General features: G+C 33.7%; 2 protein-coding genes across 6 annotated transcripts in view; one reads left to right on the top strand and one right to left on the bottom strand.

The window, feature by feature from the left end:
* The window catches only part of nSMase (neutral sphingomyelinase), a 41,197-nt gene that overhangs the window by 15,267 nt on the left and 6,407 nt on the right, over positions 1–19,523 (top strand). For 2 of the 5 annotated variants that reach the window (XM_076455350.1, XM_076455348.1), the window contains 5 exons: positions 6,549–6,625; positions 13,936–14,119; positions 14,653–14,868; positions 17,003–17,123; positions 19,311–19,430. In XM_076455350.1, the coding sequence (XP_076311465.1) occupies positions 6,573–6,625; positions 13,936–14,119; positions 14,653–14,868; positions 17,003–17,123; positions 19,311–19,430 (694 nt within the window). In that variant the 5' untranslated portion in view covers positions 6,549–6,572. Of the gene's footprint in view, positions 1–4,609; positions 5,410–6,531; positions 6,626–13,935; positions 14,120–14,652; positions 14,869–17,002; positions 17,124–19,310; positions 19,431–19,523 lie in introns of those variants that run through there. The other 3 variants (XM_076455351.1, XM_076455352.1, XM_076455349.1) reach the window with 3 other exon arrangements.
* Positions 17,582–19,523, bottom strand: part of Nadsyn (NAD synthetase) — a 71,421-nt gene continuing 69,479 nt past the window's right edge. The window contains exon 21 of the mRNA XM_076455346.1: positions 17,582–17,617. Within this exon, the coding sequence (XP_076311461.1) occupies positions 17,597–17,617 (21 nt within the window). The 3' untranslated portion in view covers positions 17,582–17,596. The remainder of the gene's footprint in view (positions 17,618–19,523) is intronic.

Raw genomic sequence — 19,523 nt, forward strand, 5'->3', positions numbered from 1 at the left:
ACTGAGCAATTACTTGATGTTTAAATTTTCTGTGATTTATTGCTTTTGATGCAAGAGTTACTGCTTAAATGGATACAGAGTACAAAAATATAACCATAACTTAAATGAAGTACATATGAAACACTTGGTGTTCATTTAGAAGTAGTTATTGTTAGCATAAAAATCACCTCTATTACATTAATTTCTGCCTCGGAGATCAACAGTCATGACAGGTGCTGTTGTTTTTAGTGTTATTAGGAACATCTGAACATTGCAAAGTAATATCAGATAAAATATTTATGTGCATATATGTTTGTTTAACTATATGCTGTACCGTGAAACACACACAAATGTCTGTATCTTGCCATGGTTTTGGGGTATATTTTGAATGTACATGAATGGTAAATTTTTATTTTTTATAATCAAGGGAATATGACATCAAGGTTCCTGTGGGGTTTTGAATTCTTCTTTTTTTATCATTGGATTTTAAGGAGAACTACATTTATCCATTTTATAAAAGTTAACCAGAAAAACAACAAAAAACATGCATCCAAACAAACTTACTATGAGAGGTCACCCACATGGAAGTGCTGTTGCAGCAGATCTTGATTACAAATGCATGCAATAAAATACATTTGTCTCATTGCTTTAGTCGAACATATGCATGGCATCACTGGCTAACATAACTTTGGATGTACATGTACATCTTGTGGAAGAGAATGTTAACTCAGAGTGATTTAGTAAAGGCTTTGAAAATTTGATAGGTTGTTAGTGAAAATACTTTATTAAAAATTCTGTATTTTTTTTGTATGATAGACTTGAAACATTACTCAAAATTTGCCAAATATTGTGAAGACGCAGTAAATCCAGAACTATAGTGAACATTATTATGTTTAGCTTCATAGATGTGGGATCAGCCAATTTTACGGAACCTGTGAATGGATGGTTAATTAAACTTAGTTCTGCTATAATAAAGGGGTTTTTCCCATGCGTAGTCTTTCATTCATAAATAAATGTAAAGGAAGTGGACAAAAAAAAAGTGCTCCCCTTTAAAAAATTATATTAATATGTTGTATCTTTTAGTAGATAACAGAAAAATGTGTAAAATTGTGTGTTTTTAGAATGCATTTGCCATCTATTCAGATATCTTAAATCTTAATTTTAACACTTGGTTTTGTAAATACCTGAAATTTTCATGATTTTAGTTACATTTTCTCATTAAAAGTTTTGCATCTGTTGTTGATTCTTAAATCTTATTCCAATTAGCCTACAAAATGATCAAACAAGTTTCTCTGTAATTATAGATTTGTTAGAAATAAGGTAATTGATGTTATGGAATGGCCTGGTCAATCACCTGATATCAATACAATTGAAAATGTATGGGATGAGGCAAACCAATTAACAAAAGATGAATTTTTTTGAAGTACTCAAAGAAGGATGGCATTCAGTCACTTGGGAATATCTGCACAAACTTGTTGAAAGCATGCCATGTTGATCTGAAGCAGTACTGAAATCCAGGGAAATGCTGACTAAATATTAACTTGTGAAACTGGTTTGTGTTATTTTGTTTCATTTTTATGTTCTATTAGTGCATGTATGTTACATATATGCTACATGGGTCCTCCTTTGTTTCCAGATATCACCCAGGCAACTTCTAAGTCGGTTGAACCTGTACAAAATGACAAGGATTTTGATTGTCTTTTTTCACCTTCAGAGTTTGCCATTCCTTCTTATTCACAGCCTGAGGAAACAACTAGTTCTAATTAAGCCTTTACAGATTGTGTGTCTCAGGTTTGTGATATTTAATCCCTCTCCCCTGTCTTTTTTTCACATCATCCTTCCTTATTGCATGAACAAGCTTCCCAACCATTCTTAGTTTTTCTTTGCTCCCCTGATATTTGGAGGAGAGAAGACAAATGTCCTTTCTTACCATAGTGTAGACTATATGTTTAGATCAATAGTTATTAGGTTCCTTGTTACTTATTTAGGAGACAGCTCCCAAATCAAATGTTAGTCTTACCCATCCCCAGTGCTCTTGCTTTTGTCTTATCCTGAGGGGTTTTCTGGATATACCCTTACATTTTCTTTGCCACTTTAGCCTGCATTTTATCTTCTGCTCTGGCATTACATCCCTGGTTTCTTTGTTGTTGGGATCTTATTGGTCAGGATTCAATTTTGGTTCAGATCAATTTACCCTCAATGTATCTCATGGATTTATGCTGGTACCTTTTCTGAAAGTATCGAGCCTTGGATGGCATCAGTCTGCCAACATTTCATCCTTATGATTATTTTAGTCCATTTGTCTTTGTCAGATCTTTGTGCTCTCTATTCCAGTTTCCAGTTTTTTCCCCTTAACATCTCTTACATGTTCCATCTGATAGGGGTACTTCCTCTAGTTGTTTTCCTTTATGATGTACCTCCGTTGCTTTCAGCACCTGTGACTAACCTGTGGTCTTGGGTTCAATGGGGGATCAGCTGTTCAAGTTTCTTCCTTGCTGGTTTTCATTCTTCAATGACCAAAGGGTGGTACTGATTCTGTAAGAATAATTTGTTATCCAGTTTCTCCTTATCCCATTTCCTTTCCTCCTTGAGATCCTGTGATCTGCCAGCTTCTGTCAGAACCATTCAAGAATTGATTTTGCACTGGACAGTCAAACTTGTTCCCCACTTTTCTGGGATCTTAAGGATGTGGTTGTCCATGATTGTATTGGACCCTCTTGGCTGTGCAAAACTATCTGCCATGGTCCAGTGATCTGTATTTTCGTATAACATGTCGTGCTAGGTTCTTTCAATTTAAATGTGGATTGTCTTTTGTGTCCCAACCAAATCTATCCAATGGGAGTGGGCATCAGTTCCACTCAATCTCATGGATCTTTGCCATCAATGGAGTTTTTCTCAAGTGGATGCTTTAACAACAGATCTCAATACCAAGTTGCCCCTCTTTTGGTTATCTGTATCACATCCACAGGCTTTGGCAGTTAATACCTTTAGTCAGGATTGATTACACAAGTACCTTTATGTGAATCATCTTGTTAGGTCCTTCTCATTGCTCCCTATTGACCAGCTCAACCTTGGCTTCTAAGGTTGCAATGATTGCTTTTATCTCTCTTCACACAAGTACCTTTATGTGAATTCTCTTGTTTGGTCCTCCTTATTGCTCCCTATTGACCAGCTCAACCTTGGCTCCTAAGGTTACAAAGATTACTCCTATCCCTCTTCTACTTTCTCCCTCCCTTTTTCTTCAATCTCAAAGCCTAGCTTTTGTCCAGTCCTTGGCAAGGTGACCAGGTTTCACATGTCAAGCTGCTTCCTTGGAAGCTAGTTCCATATGGCTGTTTTCCATGGAAGTATACTAATACAAGTGAAAAGTCTTCTGATATTTGCCTACAAACATAGAATTTCCTGCTGATAAGCCTAATGTGGTGGGATTTCTCACTTGGCTGTTGGACTATGGGACTTTGTTTTCCCTTCTATCTGGAAATTTGGCAGCCTTATTCCATACCTTTAATTTTTCTCAATATCATGAGGTTTTTACTTTCTCTGCTCTTACTATTCTGCTTCAGTCCTTCCAGCTACATTGCACTTCCAGTCATCCTACCCTTCCAGATTGGGACATTAATGAGGTCCTACATCCCCTTACTTTTGCCTTCATTTGAACAGCTTTTCTCATATTGTTTGTTTTATCTGCTTCTTAAAATATATTTCATTCTTTTATTAGCCTGTGAGTGGTTGGATTTGTTTGCCATTGATATTTCACATATCCTTTATTACCCTACCTGTCTTCTCCTTTACCCAGATCATTAATTTTTCATGAGAACCTTGGGAGCTTTGGAGCATTGTTCCTCCTTTTCTCCTGTTTCTCTTCTCTCTCTATCCTATCTACACCCTCAAATGGATCTGGATAGGCTTCTATGTCCTTCACTGTTATATAGTATATGCTACTAATATCTTTCTGGGTACATGTTCCTGACTTTTTATTCCATGGCAATGCTCCTCTATTCATGATTTTTCACCTTCTACCCTTACCAGTTTGGTCCACTTTTTGGTTCAATTGTTATATTCGTTCTTACCTTCTTCAGCCTATACCTTATTCCAGGTATTCTTCTATCAGAGGAGTGGTTCTCAACCTTTTCTGACTTGCAGCACACTACGACAATCTGAATATTTTCATGGCACACCTGGAAAGCCTTAATGATTTTTTTAGGTACACATTATATGGCAAGCGTTAAAAGCCTTAGAACAAAAATCACGGCCAAAACAAGCGATAATAATGTCATTGTGCATCACATTTAGATACACGTAACACAGAAGAGTTAACTTAAAATGCCTTAGAACAAAAATCATGGCCAGAAAAAGTGATATTAATGTCATTGTGCATCACGTTTAGATACACGTAACACAGAAGAGTTAACTTAAAAAGTCTTAAAACGAAAATCACGGCCAAAGCAAGTGATATTAATGTCATCTGCACATTGACAATACTATCGTTTGCTTTGGCCATGTCATTTTAAAGCTTTTTAACAATTTTGTGGTATAGCAGAAAAATCAAAATTTTTATTTTTACATATGTTTTCAATGTGATGCTTGTGCCTGCTTTTAAGAGCAAATCAAATTGAAGTGAGGCTCTTACATAGACAAAGAGGCTCACATTTCATCATTGACTGTAAGAAGCCTCTCTCTCTTTCTAGCTTTAATTTCAGTCAATGCTGAAAATCCAATTTCACAAAACCACGAAGATTCAAATGAAAGCAGAACTTCAACTGCTTTTGAACTGATTGCAGGATATGAATTTTTAATGGAGATCTAAAACTCATCCAAGCTCTTTTCGAGGAACAATGACTGATAAAATTTGTTTCGTAAATCAATGAGCTGTTCTTCCTCCTCAGTTGTAAGATTTGTTGTCTTGTTGATTCTGAATGGATAGGTCACCCAGTTATATTCGTTGACAGCAAGTGACGGGAAGTAATGTTTTAGTGCGGATTGTAGGTCGCTTAATGTGTTCAAAATTTGAGGGACAGTTTTCTTCCTTGACGGACAATCGTTAACAGAAGGAAAACATTCAAGGACTCCTTTCACTATAGTTCTGAAAACATATTTCCAATAAATACCACCTCATCACATGATCCCAGCCATCCTTCCCATTTCTAGTGCACATCTTACTTGTCTTATCAAAGAATGAAGATTCATGAGGGGTAATTGCTACCTATTAATGTGTATCATCCCTTCTCCATGTTGATGGAGGAGGGTTTTTCTGCTTAATAAACATCATAATGCTTTGGCACAAGTTTACATGAAATCACGTGATATTAGGTTGGAGTTTTCATAAAGCTAGTGACTTGCAAATAAATTTTTTTAGCAGATAGTGCAGAAGAGATAAGGAAGATAGCTAAATTGTGTACAGAAGAGAATCTATTGGAAATACATTTTTAGGTAAGAAAATGTTAACTTTGTGAATAGAAGTACATATAGTGGTGAGTGATCACTTTTGTAAATTCACCTGACAAGAGTCCAGTAATGTTATATGAACCCACGATGTTGGTAATAAAACTTCCACATATAATTTGCAGTAACACTTTGTAGTAGTTGCATTACTGATATATCTTGTAGTATTTGATTAATAAAAGCAAGTTACCATTTAAAGTACAAGTATTTAATATCTCGGAGATATTTTGCTACATACCTTGGCCACATTTATTTAGTAATGAATAACATGGACGAATGTAGTTGAAATATTTAGCAATTTTTTTTATTAGTAACAAATTATGATTTATATGGTGTTACTTTTACTGATGCGTAATAATGTTTCTCAAATGGTCACAGTTGTGTATACTCTATAATTGTATGTTATATGATTTACTAACCCCAATAAAACATTTTGCTTGATAATGTAACATTCTGTTGTATTTGGTAAATTACCATGGTTTTCAGCTGTTGTTCTTTCTTCATGCTTATTGTACTTTGCACTTTTAGGGAATATTTTATTACAATTATAATAATTCTAAGAATTAAACATGTTATACATTACATTTATTTCAATTTTAATTGTCTTTATACTTTTATGTCTTAATCTATGCCTTCTATATAAACTCGGGTAGGTAAGCAGGTATATTTTTCACCCACTTATTCAAGTATTTGTTAGCTTTTAAATTTTTAGGCATTGCTTTTATTTAACATATAAGTGATAGTAATGAAACTGTTAAAAAAAACAACTGAAGTGATAAATAGAGGTTATAGCGTAAACTCTCTTAATGAACTGTGGAAAGTGTATCCTTAATGTAAGGACTTAGTTTTTCATTGCTCTGAATATATATCAGAAATTGGAGAGCCTTGTTCTGTAAAAACATTTTTGTGAATACCATGTGTGTAAAACAGTCTGCATATAAAGGAAATATTAAATATTCACATTTTTCTTCATGTTCTTCCTGAACTTGTATTTGTATTACCTGTCATCCAAATACTTTAGTCTGTAACATTCAAAAAGCATTAAAATATTAAAATGAGCAGATGTATTATATGTATAATACATGTACATGTAATTGAAAACATTTTTAGAGATATATTTGTAACAGGTCTGGAGCCAAGATGATTATCAAATGATTAGCAAGAAAGTTTCTGAAGTTCTACCATATTCATTTTATTTTCACAGGTAATGAATTACCATTGAATATTCTTACTTAATTGATAATTCCTTTACATAGTTTGATATAAAATGTAATAATAATAAATTTTCTAAATATTTTCCATTTGCCAACACTTTTAGAAGTAGATCTAAATAGAAAATAATTTTTTGGTTATCTTAATGTATTTTTTACATGCTACTTCAAACATAAAACATGATAAATTAATTGTATTCTTGTTTCAGAAAAAAAAAACATATTAGAGCAGCAGACTAAATCACTTAAGATTGGCAATTTCTCAAGTGGTAAATTTAACACAATTCACAAAGAGGAAATTTTTATTTTCTGCCTCTTACTACATGACATTATGCTGTGAATGGTTGAGTATGTTATATTAGAACAGTTTTGGATTTGCAATCCACTAAGTCGTATGAAAACCACAGCCAATATGAAGTTTCATGGAAACTATGTATCAGAGCTACATTGACAGTGTTTAATATTTTGTTGGTAGTTTGATGCTACTAAAAATTGATGGACTTTGAGAATGGAATGTAATGGCCATTTTTGTTACACTATTTATGCTCTCAGATCATGAAGATGCATTTAAATTAGGGATTCCTAACTTACAAGTTGAGGATATTCCTCATGCTTAATAACATTGGAAAACAAAAGAATATGGATCAACAGATTAGTGTAGTATTTGGTAATAGGTTAGAATCCATAAACACACAGATCAGTGGTAAAAGGCATTCATGTGCTACAGGCAACATGATGAAGATAGATTTCATTCTGAAAGAGCATAAGAACTTCGGATGTACAACAAATCCATTCAAATGTTACATACTTAAAGCAGCTTAAGTGTACACTAGATATTAATGACATTCTGTCTAAAGATGTACTGGTCAAATTGCTGGACAAAGCTAATTTGAATATTTGTACAACAGTTTCTGGATATCTATTCTAATACAGTAATTGGATTATGGAAATTTTGCAGGGAAGAGCCTTTCCTAGGATGCAACAGACACATTACTACTGTTTTTGTTGTGTCCAAGCTGGCCTGATGAGTTTTGGGTTGAGTGAAATACATCATCATCATTGGAATACTATTGATATATGCTCTTTAATTCTTGAAAATCCCCAGGGAAAAGGGAAAGAATGCAGTGTTAAAACATATCGACCAAATGCTAATGTTTATGGAAAAGTACAAGTGATTTAATACCTGTTTTCTTTCTTCACTTCTGTTTTTCTTTCCTTCATTGTTCTAGTTAAATATAATTCAACATGACCTTTCAGAGTCAGTGCTAATTTTCCAGATATTTGAGTTTATCTTTTGAACACTAGTATACTTGAATACCATGTTGGCTTATTAGATTGAAACTTTTATAAGTTTTTAATTTTACACATTGTTTTATCAATGGTTTTTCTAATCTTTTTTGAACTTTTTTCATTAATTACTGTATTTATGCCTTTTAAAAGTTTTGTATTTGAAGCTTTTAGTATTTTCTATAATATTAAATCTGTCTTATTTCCAGCTGACTTTCTTGTGTAACTTTTTTGTTAGTTGAACCAAAAACATGTTTTTTATTCTTATACTGTTTCTTCATTTTTTGTGTTATTTTGACAGCCATATTTTAATGTCAAACTTCTAATTTAAAAACTTCATTACTCCTAGTTTTTAAAGTTGCCAATGGTTCTGTTATATGTATTCTAAAATATACTTACCATCTGCTAACAGTATAGATATTCTTCAACATCAGTTTTGCCTATCTAATCATTGGTCTTGCATTCTTCATTCTTATTATCTTTTTAAACACCTCACTTAGATTATCACACTTTCTTGACAAAGTATTTATCATGGGATTTCTCTGAAGTGTTACACATTGCCGAGTAAAATGTAATTTCAAAGAAACTCAACAATATATAAATATGTGTGTGTATGTATATGAACCTAAATTAGATGTTATATTTGAGGGTATGAATTCTAATATTACTGTTGTCATAAATGTTATTTGGTGTCTCTCCATGGTGGTGGGGAAGGTATTTTTGGTTGGAGTTGTTCATGTTTTAATCTGCTGATAGATTGAGACATTCAATTGGCTTGGGGTGTTGGTTTTTTTTCTTAGGGCTTCTGAAATTGCCTCTTTTGTTGATCATTGGCAGGATTTGGATTGTTTTCTGACACTTCACTACAAAGGCTCCTCACAAGTCCAGTTTGGATCCTAGTCCTTTCCTTGTATTAATCACGTGGATTTGCAAGATTATGGGGCTTTTCCTTGTTCCTCTTTGAGTCTAGTCTTCCCTTGTTGTGGGAGGACTAGTTAGTTTTTTCTCCTCCATAATTTTTCTGCTTCAGGCTGGAAAATTTACTGTTTTCTTATGTGATGGGTAGATGTTGTATCCTCCTTGTCTTCTTGCTTGCCTTGGTTTTCCACCTCCTGATGAAAGTATATATGGCTGCAGACATAATGATTTCAGAAGTTGAAGTCGTTGGCATGTTTGTAAGGCTTTTTGTTTCCCTTTAGATCCTGTTTTGTCCTTTCTTTCTAAGTCTCTGGCACATAGGAATGGGATACATCCATCTCTGCATTTCTTTGGTTGTCTATTTCTCACCTCTGCAGTTGACTGTAATCTCAGAATTTGGTTTGGCTTATCAGGCATGAAAGTGTTATGTGACCCACTTTACCTCCATTTGTGGTGATTATCTTCACTTTCAATGTTTTCAATGCAACTCTTCAGTTTTCCTTTATCTCCCCTTTTACTTAGAGGTAGATTCCCAAGCATCAATTTTTCATCTTTTGGTTTTTTTAAGTGAGGTATGTTTTGAATCTCAGCAGATTCAGCACATTTGTTTTTTATGGTCATTTCATTTATCCAATGGGGGGAAGTCTTTTTACAGGCTGATATTCAGACTTCTTTCAGTGCTTTTTCTTTTACATTCCTTACATGCTTGAACAGCTTTCTTCTGGGCCTTATTTCCTAACCCATGACTGTTTTTTACAAAATCTGCTGGAGATAATAAGGAGGAGGAGCTATTTTTGTTACAATCTTATTTCTAATTTCCAGTTTCCTTTACATCTTACTTTCACTTGATCTATCTTTGTGACAGGTGTGCTTCTCTCAATCCACTTCCACACTAGCAACCAGTTTGATTATTCTTATTACTGATTGCAACAGTCCTTATAGAAATGAGGTGTTCTATAAGACTATCTATGTGCTTACCAAATGGTATTACTATATTATAATGGACTGTCATTTGTGTACTATCATGAGTAAAACTAAAGGGGATTTTGCCTACCCATGTGAATCATTGGACTGAATAAATGAGAGTTGTCTACTTTTAAAGCTTTAGGGAACTTGATTCATGTATTGCACTCCTCCTCAGGGCTTCCCAATGTGCATTACCCTCTCTGCTCCAGATCTTACCACACTTTGTTTCCAGTCACTGAGATAATGGACAGAGTCTTTTCCTACAGAGTGTTAGAATTTGTTCTTCCACTCTTGGAGAAGAAGGCAAAGTTGGGGTCTTCTTGCACTCATCTGTGGATGTTTTTCCTAGATATTGGTAGAATAGGTGCCACCCTATGCAAGAGCCTACTTTTAATTCTGGTTCAGATTTGACATGAAGCTATCTGGTTGGGGGTGCATGACCCTTCTCTTTGATCAATGCTGGTTTTGTATATTGTTAATGGAAGGAAATTCACTATCTCCTCATAATTTTGTATGAGAAGTGGTCCCACCCTAGGTCCTTGATTGAGCACAGGTTTTACATCCTTTCATAAATTCCAGAGGCAAACAGAATATTTCTTATCCACTTGGCTGGGGAGAGAGGATGGGTTTATAATACTAGACTGGATGAATTTTGTTCCTTTGGTTTAATACAGCGTGCATGATCCTGTCATTCTGAACCTGGGATGTTGCCTTTTGGACTTGTTTAGATGGAGAAAGTTTGTTCCCTTCTTCCATACTTTCTTGTCATGATTGCAGTGGTGTGAAAAACATCACTGTTTGGCTTCAGGTAGGGATCCAAAACACAAGTATATATCTATAGCATTGCAGTCCAATAGCCTTAGCCCCCCTCGGTGTGGATTTCTAGATATGGTGAGGGGACTTCCCAGAGAAGGTTCTGTTCTTTCAGTTTACCTCCTCTAGGATCTAAACCTCTACTCATATGTTTGCTGTGCATGGTGACCTGTGAAGGGGAGGAGAGGATCCTGGTGGTTGAGGGGTCCAACCCTAACACACCACTTTTGCCTTGATTTTCTGTAGATGGGCAGCCTTGGGGTGGCTCCCTTGGGTCAGTCGGCTGGTTCACTTGGGCTAGAGTCAACCAAGTACCAGTGATGGATGTTCTCAACAGATGTTGTAGACATTGTATTTGATGCTGGTGCATCCCCTCATAGGGTTCCATGGTGGGTGGGGGTCAGTGGGCACCAAAATTTCCTTTTTTTTATTATGGATCCTCCAAATAAAAACTTAGAATAGTGAAAAAACAGTACATAGGTAAACTACCATGTCTTGAAGATTCTGAGCAGTGATCTTTAACATCTGTAACACCTGTTCATCATTTTCTTATACTACATTCTCTTTCAGATGAACCTTTAGAGCAGGTGTCTCCCTTTTTCATTCAGAAGAGACTAGAGGGACTTGTTGGCTCTCCAAAGTCAGTAAAGCGATCTAGTAACGTATTGGTGGAAACATCCACATCTCAACACAGTGAACTCTTTATGCATTCAAAGGCAATTGGGGATATACCTATTGAGGTTACACCTCATGCTACTTTGAATTCATCATGAAGAGTTATTGTTGAAAGGGATTTGAAGAACATCCCTGAGTCAGAGATTCTCCCTGGTTTCTCCACTCGAGTTTCTGCAGTGAGGTGTATCTCCACTCACAGAGATGGAATTATGATGCTGACCAATATCCTCATTCTGACATTTACATCACTGTATCCACCTGCTACCATGAAGGCAGGTTATCTTAATTACAGGGTGCAGTCATACATTTCAAATCCTCTCGGATGTTTCCAGTGTCAGCAATTTGGTCACTCAAAGACGTCACGTCATGGTTTCTTGACACGCTTGTTGCAGTGGCAAGGAACATGATGCCTTAGAGTGTGAAACAGACCCTCATTGCATCAATTACAATGGCTCTCACCTGTCCTACTTTGTTCTTGCCCTAAATGGTTGGAAGAAAAAGAGGTGCAGTATTTGAAAACAATCCATAACATTACTTATCCTGAGACTCTAAAGTTGCTGTCCACCACTTCATCTCAGACATATGCTGCTGCACTTCATTCCACTACTACAGTGGGAATGCAGACAGATCTCTCTCTGCCTCCAAAAGAATCATTCTTAAAACAAGTGAAAAGTCATTTGACCTGCATGGTTAAAAAAGTTGATGAATTAATTTCAATACCCATCTCTGTCCCTTCCATACATTCCAATGAATTTCAAGACCCACTTCTTTTGGTTCCAGGTACAGGCATTTTTTTGGATACATCATCTTCTTCCACCCCAAGATGCAAAACATTCATTTGTTCACGTCCTCAGTCACTGCAATCCTCTTCCAACAGCAAGGACCTGCCCAGTTGAACCAGGGCAGAATCCGTGAAGGTCAATATACTTCCCTCAAATAAAGACAGTAAAGAAAAAAAAGACATGGCCCTAAACAGAAGGATTATCCACCTAATTTACCTACACATAAGTAAAAGTTGCCACAATAGAACTGTTGAAGTTTACATGCTAATCTGGATGATATCAAAGCACTGATTGCTTCCTACCATCCTGTATGTCTTTCCTTACAGGAAACATTTCTGAAACCTGCTGAAACAGTCACCTTCTAGCAGTTTTCTTTGTACAGAAATGACAGGCTTTGTGATAGACAAGTGCATGGAGGGATGGCACTGTTGGTTGATCAGCATGTACCCTCCCTGTCTTTGCCACTCGACATACCCTTGGAGGCCATAGCCATCCTTGTTTCCTTGGGTCATACCATCACTGTTTGTTCTCTCTACCTGTTGCCTGGAGAGACATATGATCAATCAGCCTTGATTCTCTTATTGAACAGTTGTCGTCTCCCTTTTTAATCCTGGGGGTCTTTAATGGACATCATCCCCTCTGGGGAAGTGCTGATATTGGTAGGAGGGGTCGCTCTGTAGAGCATACTCTCTCTGTTCACAACCTTTCTTTTTCAGTACTGATTCTTCAACTTATTTTCATGCACCTAGTCAGTCCTTTACTGCTATTGATCTCTCAATTTTGTTCCCCTTCATTCTTCTTCCATTTTTCATGGAGGGTTCACAATAATCCATGAGGCAGTGATCATTTTCCTATTATTTTGAGAGAGACTGGCTGTGGAAGGGGATGCAGTAACCAAGACCCCTTAATTTCAACCCTGAGTTGTGGAATCTTGGCTACCTGGTTGGGGCTCATACACTCTTGATACAAAAATTCATTTCTGGGTGAAAAGCATACCTGTTCTGGATGTAGTATAGTTCTCTCATTTGTGTACCACTTTTATCTTGATACACCAATGTTCTATGCTGATAATTTCTCTATGAATTCTTGCTATATTGTTAGCAGATTGTAAGTATGTTTTGGAAGATAACATTTTCCTAAACTGAAAATGTATTTCCAGTAATACTTGCTTTCATTGACACTTTCTCACCATGTCTCCCTACTAAGAGCCAGTGTAAGTCTAGGAAAAGTGATTACATCAATTAAGTGAGGTGCTTGTATACAGTACTGGAATAAAAGGCACACCAACAAGGATGGAAAAATTTGCAAATTAGATATTACTAAGGGCTTAAAAGACGAGCATTAAAGACTGGAGCATGCAAGACCAATGTTTAGATAGGTAAAGCCAGTGTCTAATAACAGTTATATTGTCAGTAGAGGTATTATAAGAAATGTGTTTTCAGTTTATGGAAATGTTAACTTTGAGAAGTAGATTTTTTTACCTATGAGATAGGACTTGTTTACATACATGGGAAAATTGAGAAGGATAATCCAATATCAATTTGATGAATTTATTAAACTTGTTTGTATATTGATTGCTATATTAGTTTGTTTTAATGAGCTTAAGATATAGATTTGCTCATTGTGTGAAACATTTTCTCTCTCTTTCACTATATTTTCTTGTATTCTGAGTTTTAGTGTTGAAGGTACCCATAAGTGAAACAAAATTTTGAACTGTAATTCTTTGTACCTTTTGAAGTCCCAGTGTTCATATTCTAAAGTAAATCATGATATAAATTGAAAGATAAATAATTTTGGAATCTTATATATTTTTAAAACATGTTTTAGTATTTGATGAATTATCTAATTTACTTTTCTTCCAGTGGAGTTGTAGGAAGTGGAGTTTGTATCTTATCAAGAAGCCGTATTATTGATACAGGGAGCCATGCTTTTAGTCTTAATGGATATGCTCACAAGATACAACATGGTGATTGGTTTGGAGGCAAGGTTGTGGGTTTGTGCAAGGTGCTTCATCGTGGAATTCGTATAAATCTGTATGTCACACACGTAAGTATTTTGTATGTTATTCACTCATATTTTCATAACTTATTTTTTTTTGAAAATTACATTTTGAGTATTATGATAAGCAATCTAGGTAGTGAAAAATTACAGCTTGTAATTGCTGTATTAAGAATTATTTTATATAATAATAAGTAATCATTTTAGCTTATGGAGTTTTAATTTTTATAAACCACTGGTTTTCAAACTTTATGAATCCATGGAATCCTCTCTATTTCATTCATTCTGTTACAGTACATCAACTTTTTTTAAAAACCTATTCTGTAATATTATTGTTAATATAAAATTGAAACTAAAAAATAATAAAACTGAATGTCAAATGACTTAAAAGTTTTAAAAAATACATTTGGTCCTTGATGGGTTAACACTCAGTAATTGAAAAAAAACTGCTATTATTTGTTATTTTTGTATAGAACCCCCAATGATCTTTTGCAAAATCTTGAACTTACAGGGAAATCGGTTTGGAAACTGCTACTATGACTCATTATACATGCATGTAAAAATATACATCTTTATTACAGTTTCATGCTGAATACAATAAACTACATGACCAATATTTGGCCCATCGAATTGCCCAAGCTTTTGAGTTTAGCCAGTTTGTTCAGCTGACCAGTGAAACTGCTGATTTGACCATTATGGCAGGAGACTTTAATACTGAACCTGAAGATCTTCCATATAGAATTATTCTTAACAACACTGATTCTCAAGACACATTTTTAATGCAACCTACTATTAGTGTAAGTATTAGCTACAATCATTAAGCACTTACTTTCAAAAGCCAACTCTTTAGCTATTAGTATCAGAAAATTTTTGTGATTAGCCTACACCCAGGTGAAATCAGCACAAGTAACACTGGGAAATATTTGTTGTGTTAGTGTGTATGGTCTACATTCCAAAGTATACATTTACTGCTGTCATTCCTTGAGAATATAAAGATTTATGTCTTGTTCCTTGCAAGATTTTCCTTCTCTGATTTAATGTTATAGCCCTTCATTGCTACATTTTTATTGTGATGTCACATTATAGTATGGTGTGAGCATTTGGTAATGAAGTTCAGCTATGAAGGTTGCTTGAGGTAACAGCTAAATACCTGTGGATAAAGCAGATTATAAACAGTGTGTGTGTATGTGTGTTAATGTAAAGAAATTAAAGTTGTCTGAGGAGTAATTTGTGGTTTTTTGAGATACTGATTATCTTGAGCTCCTGTGGATGTAAGTGAAGAAATCTAATTGAATGTTTAGAAGCAGGAGTTTATTTTAAGGTGTTTTCTTTATTCCTGAAAAAAATTGTGTTAAACCATATCCCTTTTGGAAGCTACAGAAAGTTTTATCTTTTACAAGACCTTAAATAAGCTCAGTTAGGTTTAGCAAGTATGACAGGCAACAGCTAAATATTTCATTGACTCAAATCCTTGTTTATTGAATATTATTAAATCAATTGTATCCAAACAATGTGTACATGTTAAATAATTTATTATGTTGTACAATGAATCTATATTTAATACTTATAAACTGAGCTTAGCCAAGAATATTGTTTGTAAAAATAACAGAATCTGTCTTGACAAAGGGAATTTTGCACAGTGAGGTCCCACTTCATATGATAAGTCTTCTCCAGTTTTTAATGCATTTGTCATAATTTATACTTGGAAAACAACTACTGCAATTTGAAGAATAAAGTATCAAAGAAATATAAATATTCCAGTGAATATTAATTGAGTTTAAACTGACTTGATGTGAAAATGGAAATTTCTGTTGAACAATAAAAATAATTTAAATTCAAACATAAAATGAAGTATTTTTAATATGTTTTCCTTAAAGTGTTTAAAAACAGTTTTTTTTAAAAAATTTAAAAACCTAAAAAATGTTAGATATTAAGTCAAATAGTACATTTAAAAAAAATAGAAACTGCAGTATTTAATTCTAAGTTTTATGCAATTTTAAGTATTTCTTTTGTGAGAAGGAAATCAGTAAAGGGATATCATGGTAATTCCACAAAAACTGTGTGTTGTGAGACATACAAAAATGTCTAAAATAACACCTGACCATGACTGGAGAATTCAGTTGTGGAAACAACATGAAAATAATAATACACGTAATTAAGATGAGAATAATAGTACGAATAATTGTGCTATTAGTAAAGGGATATTGGTGACAATCATGTGATCTAGTGCTGAAAAAATACCATCAACATTGCAATTAATTCCACTTATTACTGCTGAGGTCTATCACTTTGTAGCAAATGAGTGAGTTTACCTTCATTGCATCAGTTCTTTACATTGAATATTGTAATAGGAAAAATGTATAAATAACTATTATGGTGCAGTACATGGATTCCAGTGATTATGAATGGTATAAGTAGTTGTTAACATGAAGGTGAAATGTTTTATAACTGTTCTTGTGGGTTGAAACACTTTTATATGTGATATCTTTTGAAACTTTTTGATAAGATTCTACATGTAATGCTAAGTACTATCTAAGATCCTGCATGCATTGTTGAACAGGTCATATAATTGTTTAAAATTGTTTTTGTCTTATGTGTGGGGGAAAGAGTAGAAATAGTAAGTAGATGTTGGTCTTAGATATAAATGATATTCATGGCAAAAAGGAGTAAATTATCTTACTTTCCAACGATATTAAAGTTTTCAGTAAAACTGATACTTTTATTAATCTGTACAACTTATGATTGTGTAATAATTTTACCTGGGAATGTTTATCAACGTTATGTCCAATGGTGTTGCCAGACCAGTTAGCTGATAATTTGAATACAGGTAGAAGAGCTATTGTTCATTTATAACTCTCATGATATTTTAAATTATTTCAACAGTACAATAGATAAAGTTTAAAATTGTTTTTCATGATTTTTTTAAAACAGGATTCCAAGGTCTGTATTGCAACTTGTGGCCACCCAAGGAATACTTACACATCCAAACAGGAATTAAGTGATGCTCCACAGGGCATACGGATTGACTATGTTTTTCTTAAACATGGGAAAGGTAATTTTTTATTTTATCAAATAAAGCCAAGAAATTATCCATTGTTATATGTGCACAGTTTTGAGAAGCCTACACTGAAAGGAAAGAAAATAAGTTCAAGTTTTGTGAAGTTATATTTGACATCTTAGAAACAAACTGACACTTTTCAATTATATTGTGTATGGTTATTGTTATGAAGAAAATTTCCAGTTGTTTTGATAAGTTAATGCCATTTTATTAAGGCATGGTCTATTGGTTAGTGTATCTGACTGAGAACAACAACAAAACAAAGTCCAAGAATTCATAGCCACAAAAATTTACTTGTACCTCAGGGACTTGAACATGCTATAAAGGTGATAGTCAAACACAAAAACAACTGTGTCTGGTCAGATGAGAGTTGTTGACCAAGGGTTAGCATTAAGTGCTATAGATTAACTGCCTTTCTTCAAGGTTTATTCCCAAGTTAGGAATGATGGCACAATAACTAATCCTTCTCATGGCTTTATGTGAAGGTTCTAAAAATGATTAAGAACTTTGATGTAGATGTTAAATAATCTTGTAAAGCTTGAAGCTACATTCAATATTTTAACTACTTTTTATCAACCTAAATGAATAAACTTAGTATCAAAACATATTTTAATAAGGCAGATTTTAATATTATCCAAATTCTTAATTTTATAAGGAAATATTTTTAAAATTCTCAATTTTCTCTAATATGAGAATTGACATTTGCTTTCCAGATCTTTCTTCTTCACCAATTTATTTATCACCCCTCTGAGAAATATGGAATTAAATATCATTTACTAATTATAATATAAACATTACTCAGGCAAAGCATAATTTTTAAAATCTTTAATTTTATTCATTAAGTCACAAGTTAGAAAATCAGACCCATGCCACACCCACCTCCTATATCCTCTATTTTACAAATTGCCAATAGTTCTTTCTTACGTTTTATGCTATGTTATTTAATGCTGGTAGAAAGACATAGTTTTAGTTTATCAAATTACATTACATTATGACTGTTTCTGTAAAACAAATTGTCTGTTTTCTAGTTCAGTTTCAAATTTATTTTAACAGGAATCATATTGGCTAGCTTTCCCAGGTTTTGCAAGACTTATCTCATAGTGTGAGATTCAGAAAAATTATAATAATTATAAGGCATTTTGTGCTTTTTGTGTGTTGTTATTCAGGTGTCTTAAGTGCATTATTTAATTAAATACAAAATTTAATGTAGTAGTATAAGTATGAAAAAGTAGGCTTGAGTTTCATTGTAGTCAACAGCTAAAAAAGAAAAAAGACCCAGGTAAGTACTATATTTCCTGTTTACATGTGTATTCTTTATTTATTATAATAATAATAAAAGTAACTAAAATATAAAAATAAGGAAGTTGTTAGGTTAGATTAAGTAAGATAAAGGAATAAAAAGAAATTATTTACAAGTTATGCATGCCAAGAAGCTTGTGCATTACATAATTCAATTTGAGAAGGTGAGTTACATGTTCTCTGAGTGATTTATAACTTGTGTGACAGGGTTATTTGTTAGAAATGGTTCAAAGGGCAATAAAACAATGAACCTTTAGTGGAAACAAATTAAATCAATACTAGAAACTTCAGGGAGATAAAAAACAGATAAAATATCTTTTTTTCTGAAGAAAAGTATATTTGTGTAGGTGGTTATGCAAATAAAATTAGACAGTTTGTAGATAAAGAAAAATATTTATCATCTTAACATGAAAATCACTTAGTGCTCTGAGCAGTTAGAACTTTGACCCCATATATTCTTCCAGAAACATTTAATAAAATTACTTCATTAAAAGGTGAAATGTTGTGCAAATACACAAAACATATTAGAATTATAGTATGGAAACTAAGGGTCAGTTTAGGGTTACGAACTTGGCTGAATTGGCCTACCTCTTTAGTGAGAGAGTTAAGGGACACTGATGCAGTTATGTTAAATGCAATATTAAATGTAGTGGTAAGCAGTATTGTAAATAAGAGTATACCCTAAACAAAATCTGTAATTGTACAGGTTATAATAATAATAAATAACAAATGTTAATAAGTAAGTATATGTATTTTACTTACTACTTTCCTTGTGTTAAAAAAAAAAGTTATATAATCATTTCTACATTCACAGTTAATTCAGACTGGTTATGAAAATGTACTTATTTAAAAGAACAATATTACAGTAAAATTCTATTTTAGGTGTAGAAACTAAATGCTTCTCTTGTGAAACACCTCTGGAAAAAATTCCTGATGGAACAGTTTCTTACTCTGATCATGAAGCTGTGGTTGTAAAACTACTTGTCACTAAATCAGCTTTCTGTGAGTATGGTGTTTCTTAAAGATATAAAAGTAATAATTAATCATGGCTTCTATGAGAGAGAAGTTTTATTATAAATCAGTAACTTTTCATAA

The sequence above is a fragment of the Tachypleus tridentatus genome, chromosome 9, assembly GCF_004210375.1.
Source record: "Tachypleus tridentatus isolate NWPU-2018 chromosome 9, ASM421037v1, whole genome shotgun sequence".
NCBI classification, from domain to species: Eukaryota; Metazoa; Arthropoda; class Merostomata; order Xiphosura; family Limulidae; genus Tachypleus; species Tachypleus tridentatus.